Raw genomic sequence first — 25,881 nt, forward strand, 5'->3', positions numbered from 1 at the left:
GGGGTGTGGGAGGATGGAGGACATGGCGAGAAGGGGGTCAGACTCCAGCTCTCTGAGCTAGAGAAGCAGGACGTGCCCAGGGCTGCGGGCTGTGGGGGGAGGGCATGTCTAGAGTTCTCGGCTGAGCAGCAAGGCAGGTAAGGGGCTGTTGTCTGAGGTGGGGGCTTGGGCAGGGGCAGGTCCTTCCGTGCTGTTCTGGTGCTACAGGCCTCGACTCCACAGCGCTTCCTAGGACTCTCACTGCATGTTTATCTACTGATTGCGAGACTGGTGTCTGTCTCCACCACTTAACAAGCTCCTAGAGGGCAGGGGTGGGCCAGCAGTTTTCCCCACTGCAGTGCCAGCACCCAGCACAGCACCTGTGTGTGAGTTCTCAACAGAGACTTGTAGACTGACTGAACATCAGCGGGCACAGGGCGAACGCTCTGACCCGCACAGGCGTGTGGACCGAGTTAACTCGCAAGGATGTGCTTCCCCACTACACAGTGCTCTTTCAACACGGGCCGGGGGAAGAAATTTCCCTCTGGCCATGTCTTTGAGTTTCTGGTCAGCTTGACTGTGTGGCCTACGAATTGTGCGCCAATTCTGAACTTTTAGAAGTCAGGGCTATACCTGTGTCAGGGGCACTTCTGGCAGAAGCACAAGTCTGCAGAGTCTAGAGCACAGGGTCTGGGTAGGGTCCTCACCCAAAGCTTCCTTGCTTTCTATTATTTTATTCTTTTTTCTCCTTTACCCCAATTTCTTCCTTTATTTTCCTTATGCTACTGGATTTAATTTTCATAAGCTGCCTCAAAGCAATCAGGTTTAAATGAGGTGCGATAAGGTAAATTTTATGATCTTGAGAAATGCAACAAACTCCAGTGCCCTAACCAGGAGGAGGAAAGGGGCCTAGTGAGAAAGTGAGAGCCACTGTTATGCAAACTATATCCAGTGGTCAGTCTGGAATTTGGGAAGAAACTGGTGCCTGTGTTATCCAGGCAGCTGCCTTTCAGAAATCACAACATGACACTCTTGTGACTTGGTGGGGATGGACACTGTGTCTTCTGGCGCAAGGCAGGCTGGGGCTTACCTGCCTGGAGAGGAGGACAAGCTGAGCAACAGGTGTCTGGAGCCTTAAATAAAAATGTTCACACCCTCTGCTGCCAGAAATTCCTTTCTAGGGAATCTAACCTAAGGAGAGAATCCTAAATACTGAAAATATTAGATGGTCCTGAGGCAAAGGCCTGGGTGTGTATTCCTAGCACTCAGTACAGTAGAGACTTGAGAAATATCTGCCAAAAGCCAAGTCGGATGCACCGCGCTCATGTACACGGAGCCACGGAGAGATCGCAAGAGTACAGGGGAAAGGGAAAGGGACACAGTGCCACGTATGGAGACGAGACTCTCACCAAAGACACACAGATACACTCAGACCATATGCCTTTGAAAAAGACTCACATCCAACGACACAAACACCTGAGGGCAGGTGCGTCCGGTGAAGGGAAATGAAGGTGGAAGATGGAGATGGGCGTCAGGGGTGAAGAAAACAAGCAGGGCAGCCCGGCATGGCTGATGGCGGTGTGCTGTGAACCAAAGCACGTGAGAAATCCACCTCTTCTCCCGAGGTCCAGGAAAAGAGGAAAAGGAAAAACGGTGAACACCTAATGTGACCTGATGCCTTCTCATTGACAGGAGTAAAAATCACAACTACGTTTTCTGTGTGAAGTGAGGCGGATGCTGTCAGTCAGCCGTGGTGTATCTGCTTGGAAGGGATATTCTGAAATCATTAAAAGGGGTGGTTCTGATCCAATAATGAGGGAGCGATGGAACTGCAAACAGGCGCTGTTTTTGACTCATCCACAGACTGGTAAGAGTCAAGGATTTTGACGGTGCTCGGTGTAGGTGGGAGTACAGGGAAGCCAGCACACTCGTAACTGCTGGGAGGGCATTTAAACTGGTAAAATCAGAAGGATGTGGCACAGTCTGTTCCGATTGCCACGTGGAGATGCTGTCTGAGCGGGCAGTCCTACTGCAGATACACCTGACAACACGTGACTGTGCTGAGGCGCCCACGACGATGCCCACAGCTACAGTGCTGGGACTTCCCACCGCTGGATGCCCCCTCAGGGTGCATCCGGGAAACAGAACCACAGGCAGCTGTTACAGGGAACGAGGCAGAGCTGATGGTGCTCATACAAAAATATCTCCCTGGAAAGAACGGTATGTTTGATATATATATATAGCTGTTTGAAAATTTTTACATAAATGTGGATCTATGCATAACGGAATAACTCACAAGAAACTATGCTGGGGAGAGTATTATGGTTTATTTGCATCTCCTCTTAGATTGAAAAAAAATTTTTTTTTAAACTACATACATGTATTTTTAAAATGTAAATGAAAAGTGTTCCTTAAGGAAGGACTTTCCTTGTGGTCCAGTGGTTAGGACTTTGCACGTCCACTGCAGGGAGCACAGGTTCAATCCCTGGTCAGGGAAGGCCATGAAGGGTGGCAAAGAAAAAAAAAAGTCCTTGAAAAGTTTTCAATGACCAGGAAAAAAGTGCTTGTACTGTGTTATTTAAAAAAAAAAAGTTATAAAATGACTATAATTACGTTAAAAACATGCTTATGAAAAGTCTGAGAGGAGATATGCCAAGGTGCTAATGGTGATGACCTGCGTGTTTTTCTCCTCTCTGTTTTCTGCATAAATTACTTTTGTCATCAGAAAACAGTACATGTTAGACTAAGATAAAAAGTTTGTGAGTCCGCAGTACATGAGAAAATGCTTATGATGCTATCAATGTGAAGTGAGGGAAGCGGCTACAGGACTGAACACGCCACGTGGTCACAGCTACGGAGGAACCATGCACGGGAGCAGCAGGGGAAGGACACACCTCCAAAGGGGCTCTGTGACTGTCTCTGGCAGGGGGGTTTTGGATGGCTGCTGTTTTCCCCTTTTTACTTTTCTGTGTTTTCCAGGTTTTCAACACTGAGCCTGTGTAACTTTTATTGGGAAAATAAACCTCGATAAATTAAAAAAAAAAAAAAGAAAAGCAATTAGTATGGTAGAGGTATGTCCGAGACACAGCTATACCCCACCCCAACACGGAGAGTACAAAAACAGAAACCAGAACAGAACAGAAAGCTCCACGGAGAAGGGAAGTAAAGTCTGGTGGGAAGGAGCCCCCCGACATCACAGCAGGGAAGGGGGGCGAGGGGTGAATTGTTATTACTTTTCCTGCTCTTTATTTTCTATAAATGAACATGCATGCCTCCTGTGATGGGAAAAACAGAACAAAATAAAATATTTAAACCAAATGACACACCAGGTGACAAAGGACTTACTTTGAAAAAGAGGTAGAGTCCCAAGAGCGTGCAGCTGGCGATGATGGGGAACCGGGCGGCGTCCCGACTGGTGATCGTCTCGGGCATGTCCGAGGCGTTCTAGATGAAAAAAGGCCGTGCTGAGAGGGGACTGGTTCTGGCCTGCAAGGGTTGGACACTGGTGGGAACTTGGTGCCACGACAGCTCATTCGTCTCCCCGCTTTATGCCTGGTCACTGAGGTGCCTCAGGGGTCCCCATGTTTTCCTGACTCAAGGCTTTGCTAGTGCTGTTCCCTCTGCCAGGGCTATGGTCTATCCACCCCAGGGCAGGATGCTCTGATCCCACCGACTGGCTATTGACGAGACCGGGACCCCGACAGAGACAGTCCTGGAGGACCCAGTGCGTGTGCGGCAGAGGCAGTGGGTACCTAACAACTGCAAGAGAAAACACTGGACACTGGCGACAGGAGAGCAGCCCTCGGCCTCATGAGGGCTACTTCCAGTTTCCTTACAGATTAGCTGAGGTGTCAAGATAGCCAGTCTTTTATCCAGTAGGTAGTGAATATTCTAAGTGGAAACAGACCAACCACAAAACAAAACTAACAATGGTTAAAACTGAGCATTGTGAAGACAGCAACTGCAAGGAGAAGCAAATCTTGACAAAACTCAGACTCAAGTGACTGGGAAAATGAATCTGGTCAGAGTACAAGCCACAGTTAAACTCACAATGGCAGATAGCAGGAATGGGATCTGGGTATAGAGCTGACGGAGGATAAATACTTACATGAAACAACTGAATGCAAGCAAAATCACTTCAGTACTATTAAAATGAAAAAAAAAAAAAAGGAAATGGAATTAACAGTACAACACAGAAAGTTAAATCAGCTCCACGGAATTCATGACAAAAAGATTTCCTAATGAAAATCTATATTGGTGTAATTCTGGTTGTTGTTTAGTCGTTAAGGCGTGTTTGACTCTTTGCAGCCCCATGAACTGTAGCCCACCAGGCTCCTCTGACGTGGGATTTTCCAGGCAAGAATACTGGAGTGGGTTGCCATTTTCTTCTCCAATAATTCTGTTTAAATTTATATTAAAAAACATTTTAAATATAAATCTAAAGGTCAAAAGCTTTCAGGACCACGAGGCTCCCCACCCACTTCTGTGCTCACAGTCCACAAGGACCCAGCGACCGTCACTGCACGACGATGCCCCTAGAGTGACCGCCCTAACAATGGCTTGCTGGGTGACTCAGGCAGATCGTGTGCTCTCTAAGCCTGTTCACTCATCTGTCAAACAGACCGACAATGTCTATAGCTTTCCCTGGTGGCTCAGACCAGGGAAAGGGCCTGCCTGCAAGGTGGGAGACCTGGGTTCGATCTCTGAGTTGGGAAGATCCCCTGGAGAAGGAAATGGCAACCCACTCCAGTACTCTTGTCTAGAAAATTCCATGGATGGAGGAGCCTGGTGGGCTACAGTCCATGGGGTCACAAAGAGTCGGACACGACTGAGTGACTTCACTTAAAAGGGCCAAGAGGCTTAAATCAAATGAGATGTCCAAGAGCCTGGCAAACTGTCAAGTACTGTGGCTGTCCAAGGAGCTGTGATTATCAGGGAGGGGCAGGTGGGAGGCCCTAAGCCAAATCCCAACATAGGCCTGGCTACATTACAGCCCTGCAGCCCAGGCAGGGCTGAGGGAGATCCTCCCCCCTGGAAGGACCAGGTAGCTGTGTGAGTCACTCTCTGGCAGCTCCACTAGGAGCAGATGAGCAATAATGACATGGAGAGGTAGGCCCATCTTCCTTCCTTCCTCCCAGCCCTTGATTTCTGCATTTGGCAGCACTGTGTGGTAGGGTGTGGGCAAATTCACGGCCCTCTCAGTGGACCTCCACACAGTCACTGTATTTCCTGTGTAGCAGCAGGGTGGGCACAAAACTAAATGAGCTCCCGACTCTAAAGTGTTCACAGGCAGGCAGGCCAAGGCTTTGACGTGTAAACAGAATATCCCCGGGTAGTGTGACCCGTGGTAGAACTGCCGAGATACGTGGCACGAGCAGCCCGTGGTGGAAGGAGGGCTCTGACGTCAGCGGGCCCAGCCCCATTGCCAGCTCTGCTTCTTCCCAGCGGTGGGACCTTGGGCAAGTTATTTTCTTTCTCAGAGCCTCAATTTCCTCAGCTGTAAAACGGGTTGCCAGGATTCAATGATTTTTGCATTGGAAGTACTTAAGTGTTGTGCCTTGAGCTTCCCACAAGTTGTACAAACTATCATTATTATGTACAAGGGAGTCACGTGAAAGTGGACAGGATACTACTTCTGCAAGGAAGCAGGGAGTGTCAGAGGTGGTTAGAGCAGGTATTACTTAAGCAAAGCTGTGAAGGCCAAGCACAGGGTCTGGTATGCAGCAGGAGCCAGATAAATGCTGACTGAGTTGAGGAGTCTGCTTTGTGTACAAGGAAGGGAAGCATTTACAGGCAGAGGGACTTGCAGATGCAGGGCACGTGGTGTGAAATGACCCACAGACTCTGGCATCACCTGCAAACCAGAGTGACTGCTCATTTCCACACATTCACTTCAATTCAGCCCAGGATCCTGGGTGGGAAGAGGCTCAGTATTATTTGATGGCAAACCAGGTTGGACAGATGCTCCACCACACAGTTAAATCCGGTCTTCTGTGGGTGACTGTTAGAAACACCCCACGTGCAATGTTGAGTCAGCACGGAAGACTTAAAATCTGACTGACCAGGACGGTAACACGGACAGCATTTACTGAGGGCTTTCTAGGTGCCAAGCATTCTAGGTACTTTACATGATTTCATCCTCACAATAACCCCAGGCAGCAGGGACTTTTAATACCTCCATTTTACAGATAAGGAAACCGAGGCTCAGAGAGGTGATGTAACTCGCTCTAAGGTCACACAGCTGGCCAAGTGGCAGAGCCAGGAGGCATGCTGAGGCAGTCTGGTTCCAGAGCCCAGACTCTTGGCTATCACCCCCTAGAAGTCCTCTGCCTTTCCTATCTGGAAATTTCTGCTGCCAAGTTATGTCAAAATGCTCAGGGGGCCTGTGACCTTTCTGAGGAACAGAATCCTGACAGCAACAGAATCTCTGTAGTTACAAAAATACTAGAAGTTGGCCAGATTCTCCACTGATTCAATTTAGATTTTTAAACTAGATGTTCGTATGCAAATGCAATGGCTCCTGGGATGGGTTTGAGTGGCTGGGAGCTGACAGAAAGAGCAGAAATAAATTTAGCTTCCAGTGACACTGTGGACGCTTAGTTATCAGAGCGGAAGCAAAAGCAGCAAAGGAAGAAGGATGCCAACTTCATTGAAGTCATTGGCTCTGCTGGAGCTCTGGGAGTTCTGCTTCCAGGCCATGCCCTATAAAGGATCTGGGATTCACGGACCATTCTGGCACCCCAGGTCTCCTCTCCTCACTGCACGTGCACTCACTCACCCAAGCATCTCCCAAACTACCCCCACCCGAGTCCTTCACCCTCCACTGCAGGCTCCATGAGCACCACCTCACCAGCCCCCTTCCTGCCTGCCCCCTCCTCTATTAGGAGCTCTTTCTGAAGGACCTGATCGCATCACACAACAGCTCAGAAACCTCTGGAGAATGGACTACCAAGCAGCCATTAAATGAGAATCAAGGTCACTGCGGGTGGGAGTTATCAACTGGTACAACCTCTGCACTAGATAATTTGATGAAATCCATCTAAATTAAACATGCACAGAGCCTCTGACCCAGCAAATCGATTTCAAGGAATCTATCCTACAAATACACAGAGAAGCGTGAAGTAACAAATGTATAATGAGATTAATTTCAGCATGGCTTATGATAGCAGAAGATTGACACAAACTAACTGACCAGGGGAGGACTCCAAATTAGGGGTCCTCACACTTGAGCACATGTCAGAATTGGCAGTAGGGCTTGTGAACAGATACGTGTTTCTAACAAGTTTCCAGGTGATGCTGATGCTGCTGGTACAGGGATTGCTGCTAAGTCGCTTCAGTCGTGTCCGACTCTGTGTGACCCCATAGACGGCAGCCCACCAGGCTCCCCCGTCCCTGGGATTCTCCAGGCAAGAACACTGGAGTGGGTTGCCATTTCCTTCTCCAGTGCATGAAAGTGAAAAGTGAAAGAAGTCGCTCAGTCGTGTCCGACCCTCAGCGACCCCATGGACTGCAGCCTTCCAGGCTCCTCCGCCCATGGGATTTTCCAGGCAGGAGTACTGGAGTGGGGTGCCTTTGCCTTCTCCTGGTACAGGGATTACACTTTGAGAATCATGGCTGTGGGGTACAGGGGGACACCATACAGCTATTAAAGAACAGAACTTCTCCATGGGTACTGGTGTGTTAGATTTGAAGCCTATTAAGTGGTGGAGACAGCAAGGTGCAAAAAAGAGTGTGTCTACAACAAAATGTGCGCTTCCCCAGTAACAAATCTGCTTGGAATGCAGGAGACACGCCAGGAGCCATGGGTTCAATCCCCGGGTTGGGAAGATTCCCTGGAAAAGGAAATGGCAACCCACTCTAATATTCCTGCCTGGAAAATCCCATGGAGAAGTCTGGTGGGCTACAGTCCATTGGGTTTCAAAGATTCGGACACCACTGAGCGACTAAACCACAGAAATAACAAAATGCAACAGTTATATAGCAAAGGTGGGGGAAGCATGTGCTTATTTACTTGCAAAGGCACAGACACCTCTTGATGGATATCCAAGAAAAAGGCAGTAGGGGATGCCCCTGGGGAGGGAAACTGGGCAGCTGGGGTGGGAGGGAGATTTTGCTCAGTCCTTCTGGAATTCTATACCACGGGTGTGCATAACCTACCCTCCCCGCCATAAAACAATACGATAGGTCTACATGTACTGACACACGGGAATGACCAAGACATATTGCTTTGGAAAAAAAAAAGAAGAATCAGGTTTCAGAGCAGTATGTACTGCAAAATCTCATTTTTATAAACATAAATTTACATATGTATACATACACGGGCACATACATGTCTGTATACGCACAGAAAAAGATGGGGAAGGACGCACACCAAACAGCTCACTGGGTACTTCCAAGGAAGTGGTATGGGGCGGGGATTTCCTTCATGCTTCTGTGTTGCTTGAACTTTTGCAAACACAAAACATGTAGTGGCTATGAAGACTGGCTGTTGTATTGCCTTCCGGATTCCCTACCTCATAAAGGCTGCAGGTTTCTGGAGCATCTTCTTGTTACCTCACCCCAGCACCTGTACTGGACTCGCATCAAACTGCTCACCGCCTCCCAGAACACACCTGTGGTCCTACATCTCCCTTTCATGTCCTGCCCACTGAGCTCTTGCCCACCCTGGCAAAGATCATGGCGGCCTCCTTGAGCAGTCAGCTGGTCACATGGCTATTTCTCGTTGGGGACTGAGCTCTGTGAGGGCAAGGCTTGGCCTCTTCGTCCGGCACTCCTGGTAGCCAGCCAGGGCCTGGCATAGAGCAGGAGCCCAGTCCGGCTGGCTGGGGGGCTCCTCTGAGTTACCAGCCAAAGGCCTTTGAATCAATCTGATGAGTAGCTGTTCCTGGGATCTGCTCCCTTTTGGGAACACAGGTCTCAGACAGGGATAGGCACTGCTCTTGGATGGCTCCGCCCATGGCTACTTCCTCCCAACACACTCCAGGACGCTTCACCTTCTCCTCCCACGATTTCACAACTCACTCTGTCACGGACAACTTGGCTCCAGGGAGAATTCTGTCCTCACATGCTCTCTCTCAGCTGGCGGTGGGGGTCCAACCCTACTGTGAAATCAAAATTCCTGGGCCCCCCAGCTAACTTTTCTCCCCTTGCCAAATGATCACAGAAACATGACTCAGGGTAGAAAACGGGAGTCATTTAGCCTCTCCTCTCCCCAGGCCAAAATGCCACTTGTGTGATGCAGGCAACTGCATCCAGGAGAGAGCCCAGGACTAGGAACATCTGGTTCTGCCCCTACCTGGCAGAGAAATCCTTTCTTTGCCTCCCAGTTTCTCTATACAATGGTAATAATAAAACTGGCTCTGCCTGCCTCAGTCAGTAGCTGGGAGAATCAGACTGAAGGTTTGTAAGCTTTAGGATACCCTGGTGATTGGAGGCTACTAATGGTCAAGCTGTTTGTAATTCCATACAGTCTTCAAGTCCACCTGTCTCTCAGGAGATGCTGGGGAGAGGTATTTAGATGCTACAGTAGATCTAAAGCTTTCTTCTATTACCCTCTGCTCCAGCCACTCCAGACCTTCCACCAACTCCTGAACTGCCGTGTGCAGCTACTTCGCTAGTTTCCTTTGCTTCGAATGTCTTCTGGCTGAAATTCAACCTCTACATGAAGGCTCGAGTCCACCTCCAGCACAAAGCTGCCCTGCCCAGCCCCAGGCGCGCTCAATCTTCTCCCTAAACCCGGCAGCACTACTTGTATTACAATCTCAGATCTAGTTATTCCTCGCTCATCCACACACCCAAACTCCGTGGTGATAGGGCTCTGACCCACTCATCTTTGCAGCATTCCTCTGTCCTGGACAACAGTGGAGGTTCAGGAAATTCTGTTGTTTGGAAGATGTTTTCTAAAGAGATTAGTAATCCATGTGTAGAAGGTGCTATGGAGAATTACTCAAGTTTGGGGAGCCCCTCACATCAAGTGCCTAGCTCATTCCATGCTGCCCTTAACCTCCTTTGTCCTGATCTATTTCAGAATTTCTCCCTGCACCGAGTGTTTGCATGTATGACATGACAGGGAGGCTGAAAGCCACCTGAACTCTGCTTAGAACAGGCAGAACAATAAGGCAAACGGGGCCATCTAAGCCCTGCCTGACCAATCCCCTCTGCATCTGACCTAGAGGGAACCAGCAGCAAGTTCTCCGATCTTGGGAAAGAAAGGTGGCAGGCCCCAGTCACTGCTCAAGTTGGGTAATGTTTCGAGAACCTGGGTTAGAGCAGTTTCAAAAGCGGCAGCTGTTTTGTGGGTCTGCCCTCCTTGGGCAAGAGAGCTTCCGCTAAGGTTCAACTTCAGGTTTGCGTGGGGAGGAGCAGCAGGGAGCCCGCGCAGATCAGGAGCTGGAGGACGACTGACAGGCTGACAGGAAGTGAGAAGCCATTGGCGAAAAAGGCTAGAAAGAGCTTCTTATAGAGAAGGAGGGTGGGAAGGAGGAAGTCTGGAGGTGGAAGGCCCTGGGATCCTCTTAGGTATACAACGGGACAGATGTTGAAGACCAGGGATGGAGTCTGGCCCAGTCTTACAAGAGAGGCCAATGGCAGCTCACTAACTCAGCTGAGTTATTCCAATTTGGTGGAAGGACTGTCTTAAGGGGCATGAAGAGAGGAGCTACTTTGAGGTAGGGTCAGGGTCTGGGGTGGGAACAGGGTTAGGAATAGCATCTGGACTCAGGCTAGGATAGGTCCAAGCTTGGGTGTTAGGCAGGGAAGAGGAAACCAGCAAACTTGGGGTCTATGACTGGTTAAAAAAGAGAGGCACCAAAGTGCCAAGTTTTGAGGAGCTGGCTGACTGGAACTGGTTCCACAAAGTGATACAAAAAAACTGGGGCCTGAGCTAGGGGTTCTAGGAGTTAATATTTCTGTGTTACTTTTTTTTTTTTTTGAGGTGGGGCAAGACTCTATGGGTCACAGATTCCAGCCGGACAGGTGTGAGAGCCTGGGTTCCGGAACTTACCCGGGGAGGGGGGTAGGGTGAGGAATGACAAGAGATTGTACCATTCAGGAGGTGTTAGGACCAGCGACCCAGCAGGTACAGAGGGATGCTGACCCAGAGCCTGGGATGCGGCGAGTGTCCCAGGTGGAATGAGCAGCGAGAGCCGAGGGTGAAGCTGGTCTGGCCGGGACCAGGAGGCTCGAAACAGTGCTCAATCATAGTGTGAGGGTCTGCCAACGGTGCTTCCAGCACGACGCACAGAGGGAGGGCGCAGTCCCTATTTGAGGAAGGGGTCAGTTCAGGAACCTGGTTCGCGGATGGGTGCCCACATCCTCAGGCACCTAAGGTCAGCCCCGGGATGTGAACCTGGCGTGGGGAAGCCGTGGTGGGCGATAATGGGAAGGGCCAGTGTCCGGACAGAAGAGGTGTCCGTCCCGTCTAGAGCGGGGGTAGGGGGAGGGTCCGTGTCAGCCGTGTCAGGGTGGGAGGTGGACAGCGCCCGGTTTTGCCGCGGACCCTACCTTGCCGCGGGCGCAGCGCACGGAACGCAGGGCGCCGAAGAAGATGGGCAGTAGCGCCATGAGCAGGAGGCTGCCGTAGGCCAGCGCGATGCCCTCTGGCGTGGAAGGTGGCCGCGTCGTGCCGTTGGTTGGGCCGCCTGCCTCGGCGCTGCCGTTATGCGGGTCGCTGACGGCCGAGTCCATGGCGAAGCTGCGCTCGGGGTCCAACTCCAGCTCCAGCCGCTGCAGCTGAGACGCAGAGAGAAAGATCCGGCGCTGTGGGGAAAGCCACGTTCCCCTAAAGAAACAGGAAGTGACGTGCCTCCCTCGCCGGCCCGCGCCGCGCACGCGTGCGCGTTCATGTCTCCACGCCCGCGCGCCCTCTAGCGGAGGCGGAGGGGCAGGAGGCCGGTTGCTAAGCAACATGATGGTGGTAGGGAAAGGAGCGCTGGACCACTGCAGGGGGCATCCACTCCGAGGGAGACCCGAGGACCCCATTCTCCATTCCCAGTCAATCTCCTTAATCCCGGGATGCCCCATTCCCCGAAATTCCTAATAACTAACGATTTGTTTACACATGCATGCATTCATCCAATATTTAATCATCCCCTCATTCCTTAAATACTGAGTATCCCATTACATTACAGGCACTGTCCTAGGCTCTGGAGACACAGAAGGGAACAAAATAGGCAAAAGTCAGCCCCTGCTCTCATGAAGCTTGCATTTTTAGTGTGGTGGGAGGGGGTGTTGGGAGGACAATAAATTAAATGAATAAAAATAAAAATCGATGTAACTGTGTAGTTATATGTTATATAGCATGTTAAGAGCGATTAATAATTTAGAGAGACCTCTCTCTTTAGGAATCTAGTGAATTTTTGTATATGGCTTGGGCGAGAGTGATTCCAGCCGGTTCCAGGGGACAAAGGTCAGGAGGCTTGCTTTGCTGGTGGCCAGGCCTGTGGGGGTCCCAGTGTCATGTGTGTTCAGAGGTGAGGAGAGGGTGTGGAGAGGAATGCCTCGGGCTTGGGTGCATGCCTGGACTGTTTGAGGTTCCTGGCGCTGCTTCTGATGCCCTAGTTAAGAGCTGGAGAAAGTAGGTGGCAGATAAACTGAAGAAAGCTGCACCCTGCAGGCACCAAGCACCAGAGAAACTCTGGACCAAGCAGTGGGAAAAGAGCATACTCTCCAGGAACCCAGGAAGTGAGCCAACCTCGAGCCAGGAAGGGAAGATCTATTCTCTTCCAGTATTCCTCTAGTACACTCTACTGAAAAGACTTAACATATGTCAGATGCTAAGGGAGAAATATTGACAGGGTCCAGCTCCATTATCACAGAGCTGGCAAAAATAGTAGATTTAGAGCAGTAAGTTGATTAGTGATACAGATAGTGTAAAAATCAAACAGCCTGGGTCAAAGCTGGACAGGTGGTGAGGTGGGGTTGGAGTATAGGGTTCATAGTGAGAGGAGACAAAGGCAAGGAGTCACACTAAAAAATTGAGTAATAGAGTTGTTTGCCTAATTAGTGCCAGGCACTGTACTAGTAACTTTAAGAGTGTTTTGTTTGATCTCAGTAACACTGCTGAGATACGATTAGTCCCATTTTGCAGATGATGAAGCAGGCTCACAGAGATAAACTAGCCAGCCAAGTCACACAGTTCAGCAGAGGAAGAGGAGAGACGTGAAGTCTGGTCTAGAGGGCTCCAAAGTCTCTGCTTTTTCTAATATTTCAGCTACAAAGAAGGCTAAGGAGTTTTTCCCAGAGTGACTTAGTTCTGGGCAGATGGTGTACAGTTTCAGGCTCTGTTTTTCAGAAGCTGGACATGACCTGAGTGGATGGGTGAAGGCAGTGTGCCTCATGAATTCATCCATCAATAATTCAGGCCACAGGATTTGCCCAGCAGCTGGGCCTCATGGCTCCAGGCTCTTCATCTGAGAGTGTACAATTGGAAATCAGAGACACTCTCGCTTCATGCTAGGCTGAGCACTTGATTTAGTTTGGCCCGGGGCAGATCTGGCCATCTACCTTTACCCTCGTGGGAGACTTTGAATATGACCCAGGGAACTGAGGGGTCGATTCAAGTTCAGAAAGCTCCTGTCAAGGCTTCTGAAGGGTTGGATTTCTGGCTTGGAGCTAGCCTGTCTTGATAGTCTCTGGAGACAGGGATAAGACAATCTTGAGGAGGCGGGGTGGTGCCCTGAGGCTTTATCTGCTGGAACCTCCTGTATGGTGTTACTTTCCCAGAGGAGATCTGAGCCAAGGTCAAGAACAGAGCCTGTCTAGTTAGCCTGGAATAGGTAAATTACCAAACACTTGCTCCAAAGAAAAATGTAGATCCTACTCCCTCCCCTTTTACTTATTACTGTGTTTGGTCACTGTGAATGGATTTCAGGTTTTCCAGTTTTTTTCTCATACATGCTCTCTCTCTCTCACACACACACACACACTTGCACACCTATTATATGCTTAAATAATTCTGAAAATACTAAGCAAGGATCATTATTGGATGGTAAGCTGTGGGAGAAAGGTTTTTAAGGTGCAGGATAGTCACACAATAACAGATGACTTGTTATTTATAAAAGGAAAAACTTGCCTTTATAGTGGAGTGATCTGGTGGACACTCCCTTATCCAAGTGATCAAACTTAGCCATTACTGGATGGGATGGGACAAAAGGACTTAGATGTGATGCAATGTGGGGGACACATCACCTGAGCAGTCTTCTTGCCAAACATGTTTAATCTGTATCTACTGATGAGGAAACATCAGGAAAAATCTGAAGATGTCAGACTGTGGCATATTCAGGACAGCTAGCCAGAACTCTTCAAAAATGCCAGTGCTGTGAAAGAAAAAAAATCATGGTGTAGATGAACAGAGACTGAAGAGAGGTAAAAAGCAAATGTAATGTATCATCCTTGATCGGATCTTGGATCACAGCATTTTCAAGAAGGCTATAAAGGTAATTTTCAGACGCTTGGGAAAATTGGAATGTAGATTGTTTGGGTGTGATAATGGTATTGTGGTTCAGTCGGACCTTGCTGATCAGGGTATGATTCCTGGACTAGCAGCATTGGCTGGAAGCTATAAGAAATGCAGATCCTCAGGCTCCACCAGACCTACTAGATCTCCAGGTGATCCAAATGCACATTTTGTGTGACAAATGCTGGTGTAGGAGACCTCTTGCATTTGTAGGAGGTATATTCCTGCTTCAGGAGCCCAGGGGATCCTGTCCTCTTGATCCCGGAGAGAACAGGCAGGAAAACAGTGTAACTCTGTGTAAATGTTTGCTGTTATATTATCTGCTGAGGTCACAGGGCCTTTAAATATATGTGCTCAATAAATATTTGTACGCGAATGAATGAGTATATTGTTCCCTCCACCTAACCTACTTTATCTTTCCCCACAACCCTGCTTAACCCCTGCGCATCCCTCAAAGCTTGAGTCACATGTGATTTCCTCAGAGAACCTCAGGGAACTCCTGTTACTTCTAGCAGCACAGAGCCAGCAGTAAGTGCCACCGATGTTTTACTAAGATAAAAGAAACAGGGAGAAGCATTCTCTGTGCCCCATACCTCCTTACAGTAAGGCCAGAATCCTCATTTGCGAAGATCTTCTTGGAGGCCCAAACTGCTCATGTGGCTATGTTTTCAGTTCTATTATCCTAGAGAAGTTCTCACCCAGCTCTATTAGGGAACTTGTCTGAGAATTTTCCTGCAGGGTTTTTTTGTTTGTTTGTTTTTCTCTTTTGCCCTGGTGGTAGCAGGAAGTCAGAGTGAACCTAGGTGTGTGCCCCTGGGGAACAAATAGACAAAATGTGTTGGGTGTATACCATGGCCAAGTACCTGCTCGGTTAGCGCGTGTCCTGGTTTGGGCAGGACAGGCATGGTTTCTGCCTTTTGCCATGGCTTATTATTATTCTTTTAAAATATTCTTATTTATTTATTGCCCACGCTGGGTCTTAGTTATGGCACACAGGATCTTTGATCTTCGTTGTGGCATGCTAACTCTTAGTTGCAGCGTGTGGAATCTAGTTCCCTCACCAGGGATCAAACCTAGGCCCATGCGTTGGAAGCACGGAGTCTTAGCCACCGGACCACAGGGAATTCCCTGATTGTTATTATTATTAATTTATTTTTAATTGAAGGATAATTGCTTTACAGAATTTTGTTGTTTTCTGTCAAACCTCAACATGAATCAGCCATAGGTGTACATTTGTCCCCTCCTTCTTGAACCTCCCTGATTATTATCATTTAAAGAAAATATTTTCTTATTCGGCTGTGCCAGGTCTTAATTGTGACATATGGACTCTTTAGTGAGCATGCTGACTTTTAGCTGCGGCATGTGGGATCTAGTTCCGCAACCAGGGGTCGATACCAGACCTCCTGCATGGGGGGCCCAGAGTCTTAGCCACTGGACCATCAGGGAAGTCCCTGGCCGACTAGTAATACAAATAGAACCCCTTGCATTCTCAAGGGTATACTAGTTTGGATGATAATGTATGGTCACCCTCATAGGTCAGAGGGCCTAAGATGAGAATTCTTGTTTTAGTGCCTTTGGTGGGGAGTGTCCTTAGGAGGAAGGGAAGGAAGGAAGGGGAGAAAAGGCCAAGTGAGAATGGGGTCTCAGCTGGGGACTTGCTCCAGCATGGTTCCAAGGGGACCTCTGGGGCACACCTACTGCACAAATTTGAGGCCTCCTGTGCCCTGTGTCTGTCAGTCACTGGCCACAGTCTAGGGGTGAGGGAGGGAAGGGAAGTCTCCCTGTCTAGTTGGCTTCTGTTTGACCAAGGGCAATTCTCCAGAGAAGGTGGCAGCTGAGTGTTTCTTAGCCAAAACTCACAACAAGTAGGGGTCAGGTCACTATGTCTGGTAAAGAGCATCTGAATGGGGTTCCAACTACATCCCTTACAATACCCCTGCCCTCCTCAGCATGTGTCGATCTTTAAAACATAGAGCTGAGCATTAAGAAAAATGTGAGATACAGTTTATGTAAATTAAAAGTACATATCACATTGATAAACCCTATGGAAAAGAATATGAAAAAGAATGCATAACTTAATCACTTTGCTGTACAATATAAATTAATGTGCACGCATGCTAAGGTCGCTTCAGTTGTGTCCAACTCTTTGTGACCCCATGGACTCTAACTCACCAGGCTCCTCTGTCCATAGGCATTCTCCAGGCAAGAATACTGGAGTGGGTTGCCATGCCCTCCTCCAGGGGATCTTTCTGACCCAGGGATGGGACCCATGCCTCCTGTACTGCAGGTGGATTATTTACTGCTGGGCCACTGGGGAAGCCCCCATGTAAATTAACACAACACTGTAAATCAATTATACTTCAATGAAATAAATTTTAAAAGTACATATTACATAGCAACATTGCAAACCTAACAAGGATATTTACATATTAAAGAACACACATTGAGCACATTAGAATGGCTGCATACAGAGGGATGGGAATAAGAGTGGGTGTTGGTAATGAAAACAAGCAAAAAAAATACCATACAAAAGTAAAGTAGGGACCTTGTGGAAAATAGTGAAGGTAGTCTACTATGAAGGAAAGAGTATGATGAACTCATCCCTCTACTCCTGACATTCAAATAGGAAATAAAAGATCTTTGAAGACTTTAAGAAAAAGTCATCACTTTGAACTCCCTGTCTTCCTTGTTGGTTTGGGGACAGATGCTGGGTTTGCCAAGGGAAAGACAGTCCTGTTCTGACAGCAGCGAGGCAGGGTGACGTGGTTGGTGAGGGCTAGAAGACCAGCCGGCTGCACTTTAGGCAAAGGTAGGAATGTACGGGTTCTAGAACTCCTAGGAAGAGGTGAAAAACCAACCCCTGGCTGGGACAGGCAGGGACAGAGCTGGGCTTCAGTTACCCACTTAATACCGGGATGTCTGTATTGTCAGGATCTTTTCTTGGCTTTTCTCTGCACAGTGTCTTTATTTTCTTCCCTAGCAAACCTGTGTGTGACAATGGCTTGAGTTAATATGCTGTGTTTGCCTCAGGAAACTGTAGGCTCTCTCGACTCAGTGTGGTCAGGGTGTCCAGCTGTACTGACACGAGTCCTCTTTTTTGGGGGGGTGGGTGGATGAAGCTTATATTACATGGTCTGAGTCTGGGGTCAGTGGGGATTTACATAATCTCAGGCCATACCATAAGATGTTGGAATGATGGAATGTTAGTCATAGAATGTTAGCACTGCACTGCACTCAGGTAAAAATGTTACTGTCTTGGCATTGGTATTTTTCCTGGGGACGGAACTGTATATATATATATATATATAGTATGGGGAGAAAAGATTTCCCAGGTGGTGCCAGTGGTAAAGAACCTGCCTGCCAATGCAGGAGACATAAAGACATGGGTTCGATCCCTGGGTCAGGAAGATCCCCTGGAGGAGGGCATGGCAACCCGCTCCAGTATTCTTGCCTGGAGAATCCCATGGACAGAGGAGCCTGGCAGGCTGCAGTCCATGGGGTGGCAAAGAGACAGACATGACTGAAGCGACTTAGCATGCATACACGCATGGGAAGAGAACCTTGACAATCTGCTTGAGAGAATGTGAGACCCCAAGAACCCTCTCTGGCAGGTGCCAAAGAAACAGAGATGGCAAATATGCTTTGCATTAGAAATGATCAGGTGTTTGTGGGAAGAAGAGAACAAGACAGACAGAAATGAAAGGGAGGATGGATAAAGGAGAGGAGCCAGTGAGATGGTGAGGCTGGGACACCGTGTGGAGAGAGAGGATACATGCCAGCTGTGGGCATGCACATGCATTTGTAAGGCTTTGATGTGAGCATCTCTTTTCTCCTGAATCTTCATACAGTTTTCCATACCTGCAGTATGCCCTGGGTGGATGGGGCTGTGTGTACATCGGGGATTTTCCTATTGGTTCAACATTGAATGGCATAGGGGGCTTCCCTGGTGGCTCAGCTGGTAAAGAATCTGCCTGCTATGCGGGAGACTTGGATTTGATCCCTGGGTTGGGAAGATTCCCTGGAGAAGTGAATGTCCACCCACTCTAGTATTCTGGCCCGGAGAATTCCATGGACTGTATAGTCCATGGGGTTACAAAGAGTCAGACATGACTTTCACTTCACTTTACTTCAATGGTATGGGGAAATATACACTAAGGAGAAAGGATTTTGGAGTCGGAATATACCATGAGCACTCTTCCTGCTGAGTAGGAAATGGATTGGCCAGGAGAAGAATGAAAGTGAACAAACAGACCAAAGAAGAGATGGTGGTGGATTTGGCTAGGGTGTGGCTGATGAAGTTGGAGAGAAGTGGACATGATTAGATATAAAGACATTCCTGATTTAGGATTTTATTTAGAAAATAGGATCAACAGGACTCCCTGGTGGGGACTGAGGGAAAGCTACTGGATGATAGAGATTCCATTAACTCAAAGGGGGAAGATTGGATGCCAGCCAGATATCCTCTCTTTATCTTAATTGTGCTGCTTCAGGAGGCAGCTGCTCCCCTTGCGCTAGTCCACTCCTCTGCCAGCAGAGGGCAGCCGAGGCCAGTTTACAGATTGGGCCCTGGGTGAAACGGGGATGTCCAAAGCCGGCCTGGCTATGGGAAAGGCCACTGCCTGGCTAATGTAAAAACAGCAGGTCTGCTCTGAGGCTTAAACCCAGACTTTGATTTTGAGGCCAATTCAGATGCAGAAATCTGGGCTGTCCATGTCCAAGGCAGCTGGCCAATCCAGGACACATCACCTCTTCCAGGCTATTTTAACAACTTCCTTATTTGTTTCCTGAAGTCACCTGTACATCACGCCTCCTTGCTTGAGACTCTTCAGTGTCTCCCATATGCCCTTGAAATGACCTTATGCTCCTCACTATGGGCTCTGAGGCCCTGCTTGTACTGCCCCTGCCCTCATGCCCAACTCATCCATGACTCCTCTCCTCTTTTGCATTAAGCTCTTTTCTGCCTCAGGCTATTTGCATAAGTTTCTGCCCTTGCCAGATCTTCTGTCTCCCTGATGGTTTGTTAAGCTAGTTCCTTCTCATGGATTTCAGCTTACATCACCTTCCCTGACCACTTTCCTATTCTTTCTCAGCTATTAAAAAAAAAGTCCTCATAGCACATCGCCCTTCCATTAGCAATGTGCTATCTACCAGGATTGGAGAAGGCAATGGCACCCCACTCCAGCACCCTTGCCTGGAAAATCCCATGGACGGAGGAGCCTGGTGGGCTACAGTCCATGGGGCCGCTAGGAGTCAGACACGATTTCACTTTCACTTTTCACTTTCATGGATTGGAGAAGCAAATGGCAACCCACTCCAGTGTTCTTGCCTGGAGAATCCCAGGGACGGGGGAGCCTGGTGGGCTGCCGTCTATGGGGTCGCACAGAGTTGGACATGACTGAAGCGACTTAGCAGCAGCAGCAGCAGCATCTACCAGGATAACCTGATATGTTAATTTGTTTTTTTTTTTTTGCTCCCTCTATTTTCTCCTTCCCTTTCTGTATCCCCTTTCTGCAAACCCTTGGAGGCTTCCCTGGTGGCTCAGATGGTAAAGAATCTGCCTGCAATGTAGGCGACCTGGGTTTGATCCCTGGGTCAGGATGATCCCCTGGAGAAGGGAATGGCAACCCACTCCAGCCTGAAGTGGGTTGCCTGAAGAATCCCATGAATAGAAGAGCTTGGTGACCTGCAGTCCATGGGGTTGCACAGAGTCGGACACGACTGAGTGACTAGTACTCTCAAGGGAGGCTGGGTCATAGGATTCACAGCAGAAGTTGCCTCCAAGACTTTTTCCTTTCTGGCTTCATTTTCCACATGTTTAAACATCATAGAGCAGATACTGCGAACTGCGTTTCCTAGGCCCTACCCTGCTCCCAGATGTGTTCTGTACAACCTTCACCAAGGTCTAACAACTGTGTTCACTCAGTTGCCAAAGTAAAAAAACAGAGCAATTTCGAAATAAAAATTTGGGTATTTGGTTTTCTTGACTATTTAGAAGATCTGGCAGGCTCAGCCCTGCATTTTCATGCGATGGGCACTAATAGTTACTGAGTACCTACTAATGTCACTGTTCAAAGTGCTTTCTCACTTGAAGTTGCTGTACAGGAGGTATGAGTAGTATTCTTCCTCGTGGTTAGGAAAACAGGCACAGAGTGGTTAAGTGACTTGCCTAAAAACCCACGGACGCTAAACAGCAGCATCAGAATTTGAACCTAGGCAACACAGCTCTAGAATGTGGGCTCCTAACCACCAGGCAAAGCTGCCTTTTGGCAATTTGGTGAGCTGAACTGCGTTGCCCTCTTTAGGTGGGACATATGCTCTCTGATCACCAAGTCTCACACTTTTTTTTGGTTGCCTGTTTGGTCCCTGGAGTCTTAAAGACTTTGTAAACCTTTGGTGTAGACAGGGGGCTCATTTCTTTGGAGGTCTAGTATGGGGGAGAGCAAGGGGCTCTTGGAGGTTGTGAAGTGAAGGAATGTCAGTGGAGTCTGGGATCAGGGGATCCTCTCCATTCTTGGCAGGGCCACAAGAGGTGGTCAGACTGTGGGGATTAATGGACAGTGTGCTGCTGATAGGCTGGACCCAGCCCTAGTGATCCCAGCCTCCATCAAGACTCCCAGTCCCTCCTTGGCTTGGAAGTAGGGGCTGCTGGACCTCAGGCTCTTGGGTAATGTACTTAGAAGTGGTCCAGTGCCAGGGAGAGTCCCCTTGCTTCCCTCCTTGTCCCCTGGCAAGAAGTAGCCTCTGGTAAGGATGAAGATTGAATTTCCTTTCAATCCAGAGGATTAGGGAATAGGAGTAGAATTTAATTTGGTTTTTCAGAAAACAGGGAAATGAATATTTCTTGCCCACCTGAGTTTGGGGGTTAAGATTTACATCTGATGCAGTGATTCGTAATTATTATTATTTTTCAGTGGAGCACAGCATGCAGGGTCTTATCTCCCTGACTAGGGATTGAACCTGTGCCTCCTAAAGTGGAAGCCTGGAGTCTTAACCACAGGATCGCCAGGGAGGTCCCTGCAATTATTTTTACTGTTTCCATTTTTATGAAGTTTTTGGCTTTCAGCTTGTTTCCCCCATTAGACTGTGAGCCCCTTGAGGGCAGAATAATGTACTGTGTTTACCAAGGTCCACACTGTACATCTACTGTCTGGAGGGTGCCAAGCACATAGTAAAAGAAAAAGTGTTAGCACATAGTGGAAAGTATCAGTTGCTCAGCCATGTTCTACTCTTTGCGACCCCATGTACTGTAGCCCATCAGGCTCCTCCGTCCATAGAATCCTCTATGCAAGAATACTGAAGTGGGTTGCTATTTCCTCCTCCAGGGGATTTTCCTGACCCAGGGATCGAACCTGGATCTCCTGCATTGCAGGCATATTCTTTACCATCTGAGCCACCAGGGAAGCCTGCCATAAAGCACATGCTCAGTAATCATAACATGCACTTATGGAGCACTTGTTTTCATTCATTGTGGTTAACAATTACATGTATGTATTAACTGACTCATTTGGGCTTCACACCACCTATCTATGGGCAGGCATCTTCATACAAGTGGAATCTGAAATACAGAGGCCAAATAATTCACCCAAGGTCACACAGCTTGGCTGTGTCTAACAGACATTCATTGAATCAATGGATGAGTGATTCCCTGGCATGCACCTTGCTCTCTTTGCCTCCAGGCTGTCCCTCATCTCACATAGTAGTATCCACAATATTGTAATTAAGTGGGTCAGACCCTGGAAGGGGACTGTCTCAGAGCCTTCAGTGAGTGCCTGAGGCCCACGGGCCAATGTCTTCACCCTTGGGGCTAATGTGACTGATCCTTTTTAATCACCTTTGACCCCTCCTGTAGTCTCCTCTCTTCATTCCCAGCTTTACACCCTGCACTTCCACAAGTGAACTACTCACAGGTTCCTAGATTCTTTCCAGCCCCCTGCTTTTGCTCAAGCTTTTCCCTATATGGGGACCATCCTTCCAAACCAGAGGTTGGAAGAGAGAAATAATGAGATTCCATTATTCTGGAAGATGCTAACGGGAAGGTGGGTCAGTTCTTTAAGCCACACCACCCCATTTCTGGTGATACTCCAATGCCAGATTGTATCTGGTCTCCAGCCACCTTATGATGGTGATGGTGAGGGAGGTGCTTATAGAACACCGTATGCTCATCCCCATTTCTCTGGTGGGACACAAAGTCCCAGAGAAGAGAAGGAACTTGATAAAAGCAAAACAGGAGATGAGATTCAGAGTGGGGCTAGAATGCAGGTTGCTGGCCTCCCAGCCCAGAGTACTTTCTGCAATGAGGCAGCTCTGTCTGGCATCACAGAGGGTCTGACCACCCAGAAAGAGCACCTCGATTCTGAGCTAACAGTGCCTGAAGTTCCGCCACTGGAGATCTTTTCCTCTGGGGTGCTTAGGGTGTTGAAGGCTTCTCAGTCTTCAGGGAGCCCCAGCTAATGATGAAAGCCCCTGTGATGAATCCTCCACTAAGCTTATGTCAGCCAGTTCCCAGGAAGATGAGTAGCTGACAGGCAGCCAAGGGTGAGATGCCGTGGGAAGGAGACCTTGACTGAGAGCAGGAGGAATATGGGAAGCACGAAGGCAAGCATAAAAACGGGGGCGGGGCGGGGGTGTCAGCCACGGAAAGGGCGGGGCTACTGTGACCTTGGGCTCGGGACTCAGGAAACTTGGCTTCACCAGAAACTTGCTCTGTGATGCTGGACAAATTTCTTTCCTATGCCGAGCTCTGATCTAGGTCAGTGCTGTGGAACAAACTTGCTTCAGGGTTTATCTTAGGGCTCTTGGTGTCAGGAAGTTGGGGCTCTGGGTGGTAATTGCCATGACAACTATCTCTGAGGTGATGGTGACCAAGGAGACTGTTGCCAAGTCTATGATTACCAGGTACAAGAACCAAGTGATTGGCTCTCAGTTCTGTCTTGGGACAGGTTGCTCCCTGCCACCTCCTACCATCACCTGCTAAAGTTTAGTGTTTGTGGGGCCAGACAAGTTGACCCAGGGATTTGTCAGGAGTCAGTCATTGTGATCTAGCGCCCTTGCTTATGCTGACAGGCTGTGTGACCTTGGGCAAGTCTCTGCTTTTCTCTCCGCCTTAGTTTCCTCATCTGGAAAATGAAGGATTTGCGTAAGGCCCTTTCATCTCTAAATTTCTATCCATTTGCTTTTAAACAAGAGCCAAAGTGAAAGTGAAAGTGGCTCAGTCGTGTCCGTAGCCTTCCATAGCATTCTCCAGGTCAGAATACTGGAGTGGGTAGCCTTTCCCTTCTCCAGGGGATCTTCCCAACCCAGGGATCAAACCCAGGTCTCCTGCATTGCAGGTGGATTCTTTACCAGCTGAGCCACAAGCGAAGCCCAAGCAAGGGGGTCATTTCCAGGAATGATATGAAAAGTGTTAACTGTGATGACTGCCACTCACTAATGTATCCACACATTATGGGCAGGTACTAAGTCTTCAGTGGCTGTAAGTGGGGAGGTCTGTGTGGTTCCAGGGGAGGGTCTGGGGTGGCCATTACTCGGGGTGGGGTACTTGGGGGCATTCAAGGCAGGGGTTCTTAACAGCTAGTCGCAATGTATCTAAATCTTTTTCACAACCAATACGACCATACTTTGCATCCTGGCTGAACACCAGCCCCAATCATATCTATGATAGTGGAATTGCAGGCATTGTGAGCAGCAAAGAGAGATTTTCCAGGCAAAGGGGCCGCACTGGTGAAACCAATGACTCTCAAGCCCAGCCCTGGTCAACATCTCTGAGAGTAGAATCAGTCCCTCTTCCTGGCCAGGGCACCTCCCTGAGTCAGCTGTGCACAGTCCCCAGAGACTCGGGTTTGCCAGTGTCTCAGTTTCAGGATGGCTGATGCCCAAACAGGCGGGCAAGGCACAGCAGGAGCTGGCAGAGCGGGAGAGCCCAAGGAGGAAGCAGGGAGCTCGGGGGACGCCTGCTCCTCCTCTCCCGAGAGACCAAGCCTTGGGCCGATGCCAGACCCTTGGCCTCCCGGATCTGGTCCCCTCCCCTCTGCTTTCACCTCCTTGCCTCTCCCAGCAGGACTTTGCAAACAGCCTCTCCGGATGGGGGTGGACACGGCTGCCGCCTCCTCCCTGCGCACTTTCCATTCCCAGCCCTGAGCCTCAGCCAGGGTTTCTCAGGAAAATTGGCTGAAAGAGACATTTTCCATGCTCTTGACTCCTCTGCTGGGTGGCTGTCCCTGCCTCCACTCTCTTGTCTCTTCTGCAGCTGGTCACCCAGACCCAGCAGGAGGGGAAATATTTGGTCAACGGGTTGCTGCTCACTCACAATTTAATTTTATATGTTATTTTATCTCCCTGGACCTCAGTTTCCTATTCAATGAGATGAGCTAGCTACCCTGGGAAGCAGGTTTGGGAGTCAGACATTGTTGATTTAATCCTTAGCTCTGCAGGTTCCTAACTGGGTGACTTCGGACAAGATACTTAGTCTCTTGGAGCCTCGGTTTTCCTCACCTGTAAGATGGTGTTGTCTTTTACTGTTGTTAAGATGACTGAAACAGCTCTGGTAACTAGAAGAAAGAACACCCCTCTACTCCAGGCAGAAAAGTATGAAGAATGGAGTAGCCCAGGCTAAGATTTCACTCCAGGACTTGGAAGCTGCAATTTCAAAGCTTTACTGGGATTTTGGGCAGTGAATAGGCACAATCGTTGAAATATTGCTCAACTTTGGAAGAATCGGAGAAATGCAAGTCAACAGTGAGACACCTTTTCTCCCAAACTTCTTTCACCCTGTGCCTGAGAGAGAGTGTGTGTGTGTGTGTGTGTGTATGTGTGTGTGGTGTGTAGTGTCTGTGTTTGTGTGTGCTTCCTCATACCAACAAGCAATTCTTAGACACCTTGCTGGTATCAATTCTGACACCATCTACCCAGAGATAGCATCCAATCATGCAGGCAAAGGGCTCAGTCCCAACAGACCGTCCTCCATTTTGGATGCCAATTGCCAGTCTGGGTTGTTACCTATACTTCTGGCTGACTGGCTATAAATTAAAGGTTCCCACGATCCCCTTGGGTTTGGTGAATGGCGCACAGAACTCAGGAAACCCTTTTACTCACTAGCTTACTGATATATTACAAAAATATTAAAAGGACATGGAATCAACAGCCAGATGAAGGGTACGTAGGGTGAGGTCCTTGGAGTCTGCCAGGGAGATACATGGAAACGGTCTGGTTTCCCCAAACTGGAAGCTCTCTGAATACCCTCTGTTGGGTTTTCCCCTGGGCGTGATGGATTAACCCATTGGCCGTTGGTGACTGATTGAACCTTCAGCCCCTTACCCCTCCCTGGAAATCACAGGGTGGAAACAAAAGTTCCACCCCTCTATTCAGGGTTGGTTCCCCTGGCAACCAGGCCTCATCCTTAGATGCTTTCCAAAAGTCATCTTCATGAACATGTTGTGGTGACACAGGGT

At 48.8% G+C, this 25,881-nt stretch overlaps 1 protein-coding gene across 3 annotated transcripts in view; it reads right to left on the bottom strand.

The window, feature by feature from the left end:
- Positions 1-11,790, bottom strand: part of HM13 (histocompatibility (minor) 13) — a 39,240-nt gene extending 27,450 nt beyond the window's left edge. For all 3 annotated transcript variants that reach the window (XM_010841755.1, XM_010841756.1, XM_010841754.1), the window contains exons 1-2: positions 11,482-11,790; positions 3,325-3,423 (exon numbers count right to left, since the gene is read on the bottom strand). In XM_010841755.1, coding sequence (XP_010840057.1) covers positions 3,325-3,423; positions 11,482-11,664 — 282 coding nt within the window. In that variant the 5' untranslated portion in view covers positions 11,665-11,790. The remainder of the gene's footprint in view (positions 1-3,324; positions 3,424-11,481) is intronic.
- Between the last annotated feature and the right edge of the window lie 14,091 nt (positions 11,791-25,881).

This window comes from Bison bison, unplaced genomic scaffold, assembly GCF_000754665.1.
Source record: "Bison bison bison isolate TAMUID 2011002044 unplaced genomic scaffold, Bison_UMD1.0 scf7180017864167, whole genome shotgun sequence".
NCBI classification, from domain to species: Eukaryota; Metazoa; Chordata; class Mammalia; order Artiodactyla; family Bovidae; genus Bison; species Bison bison.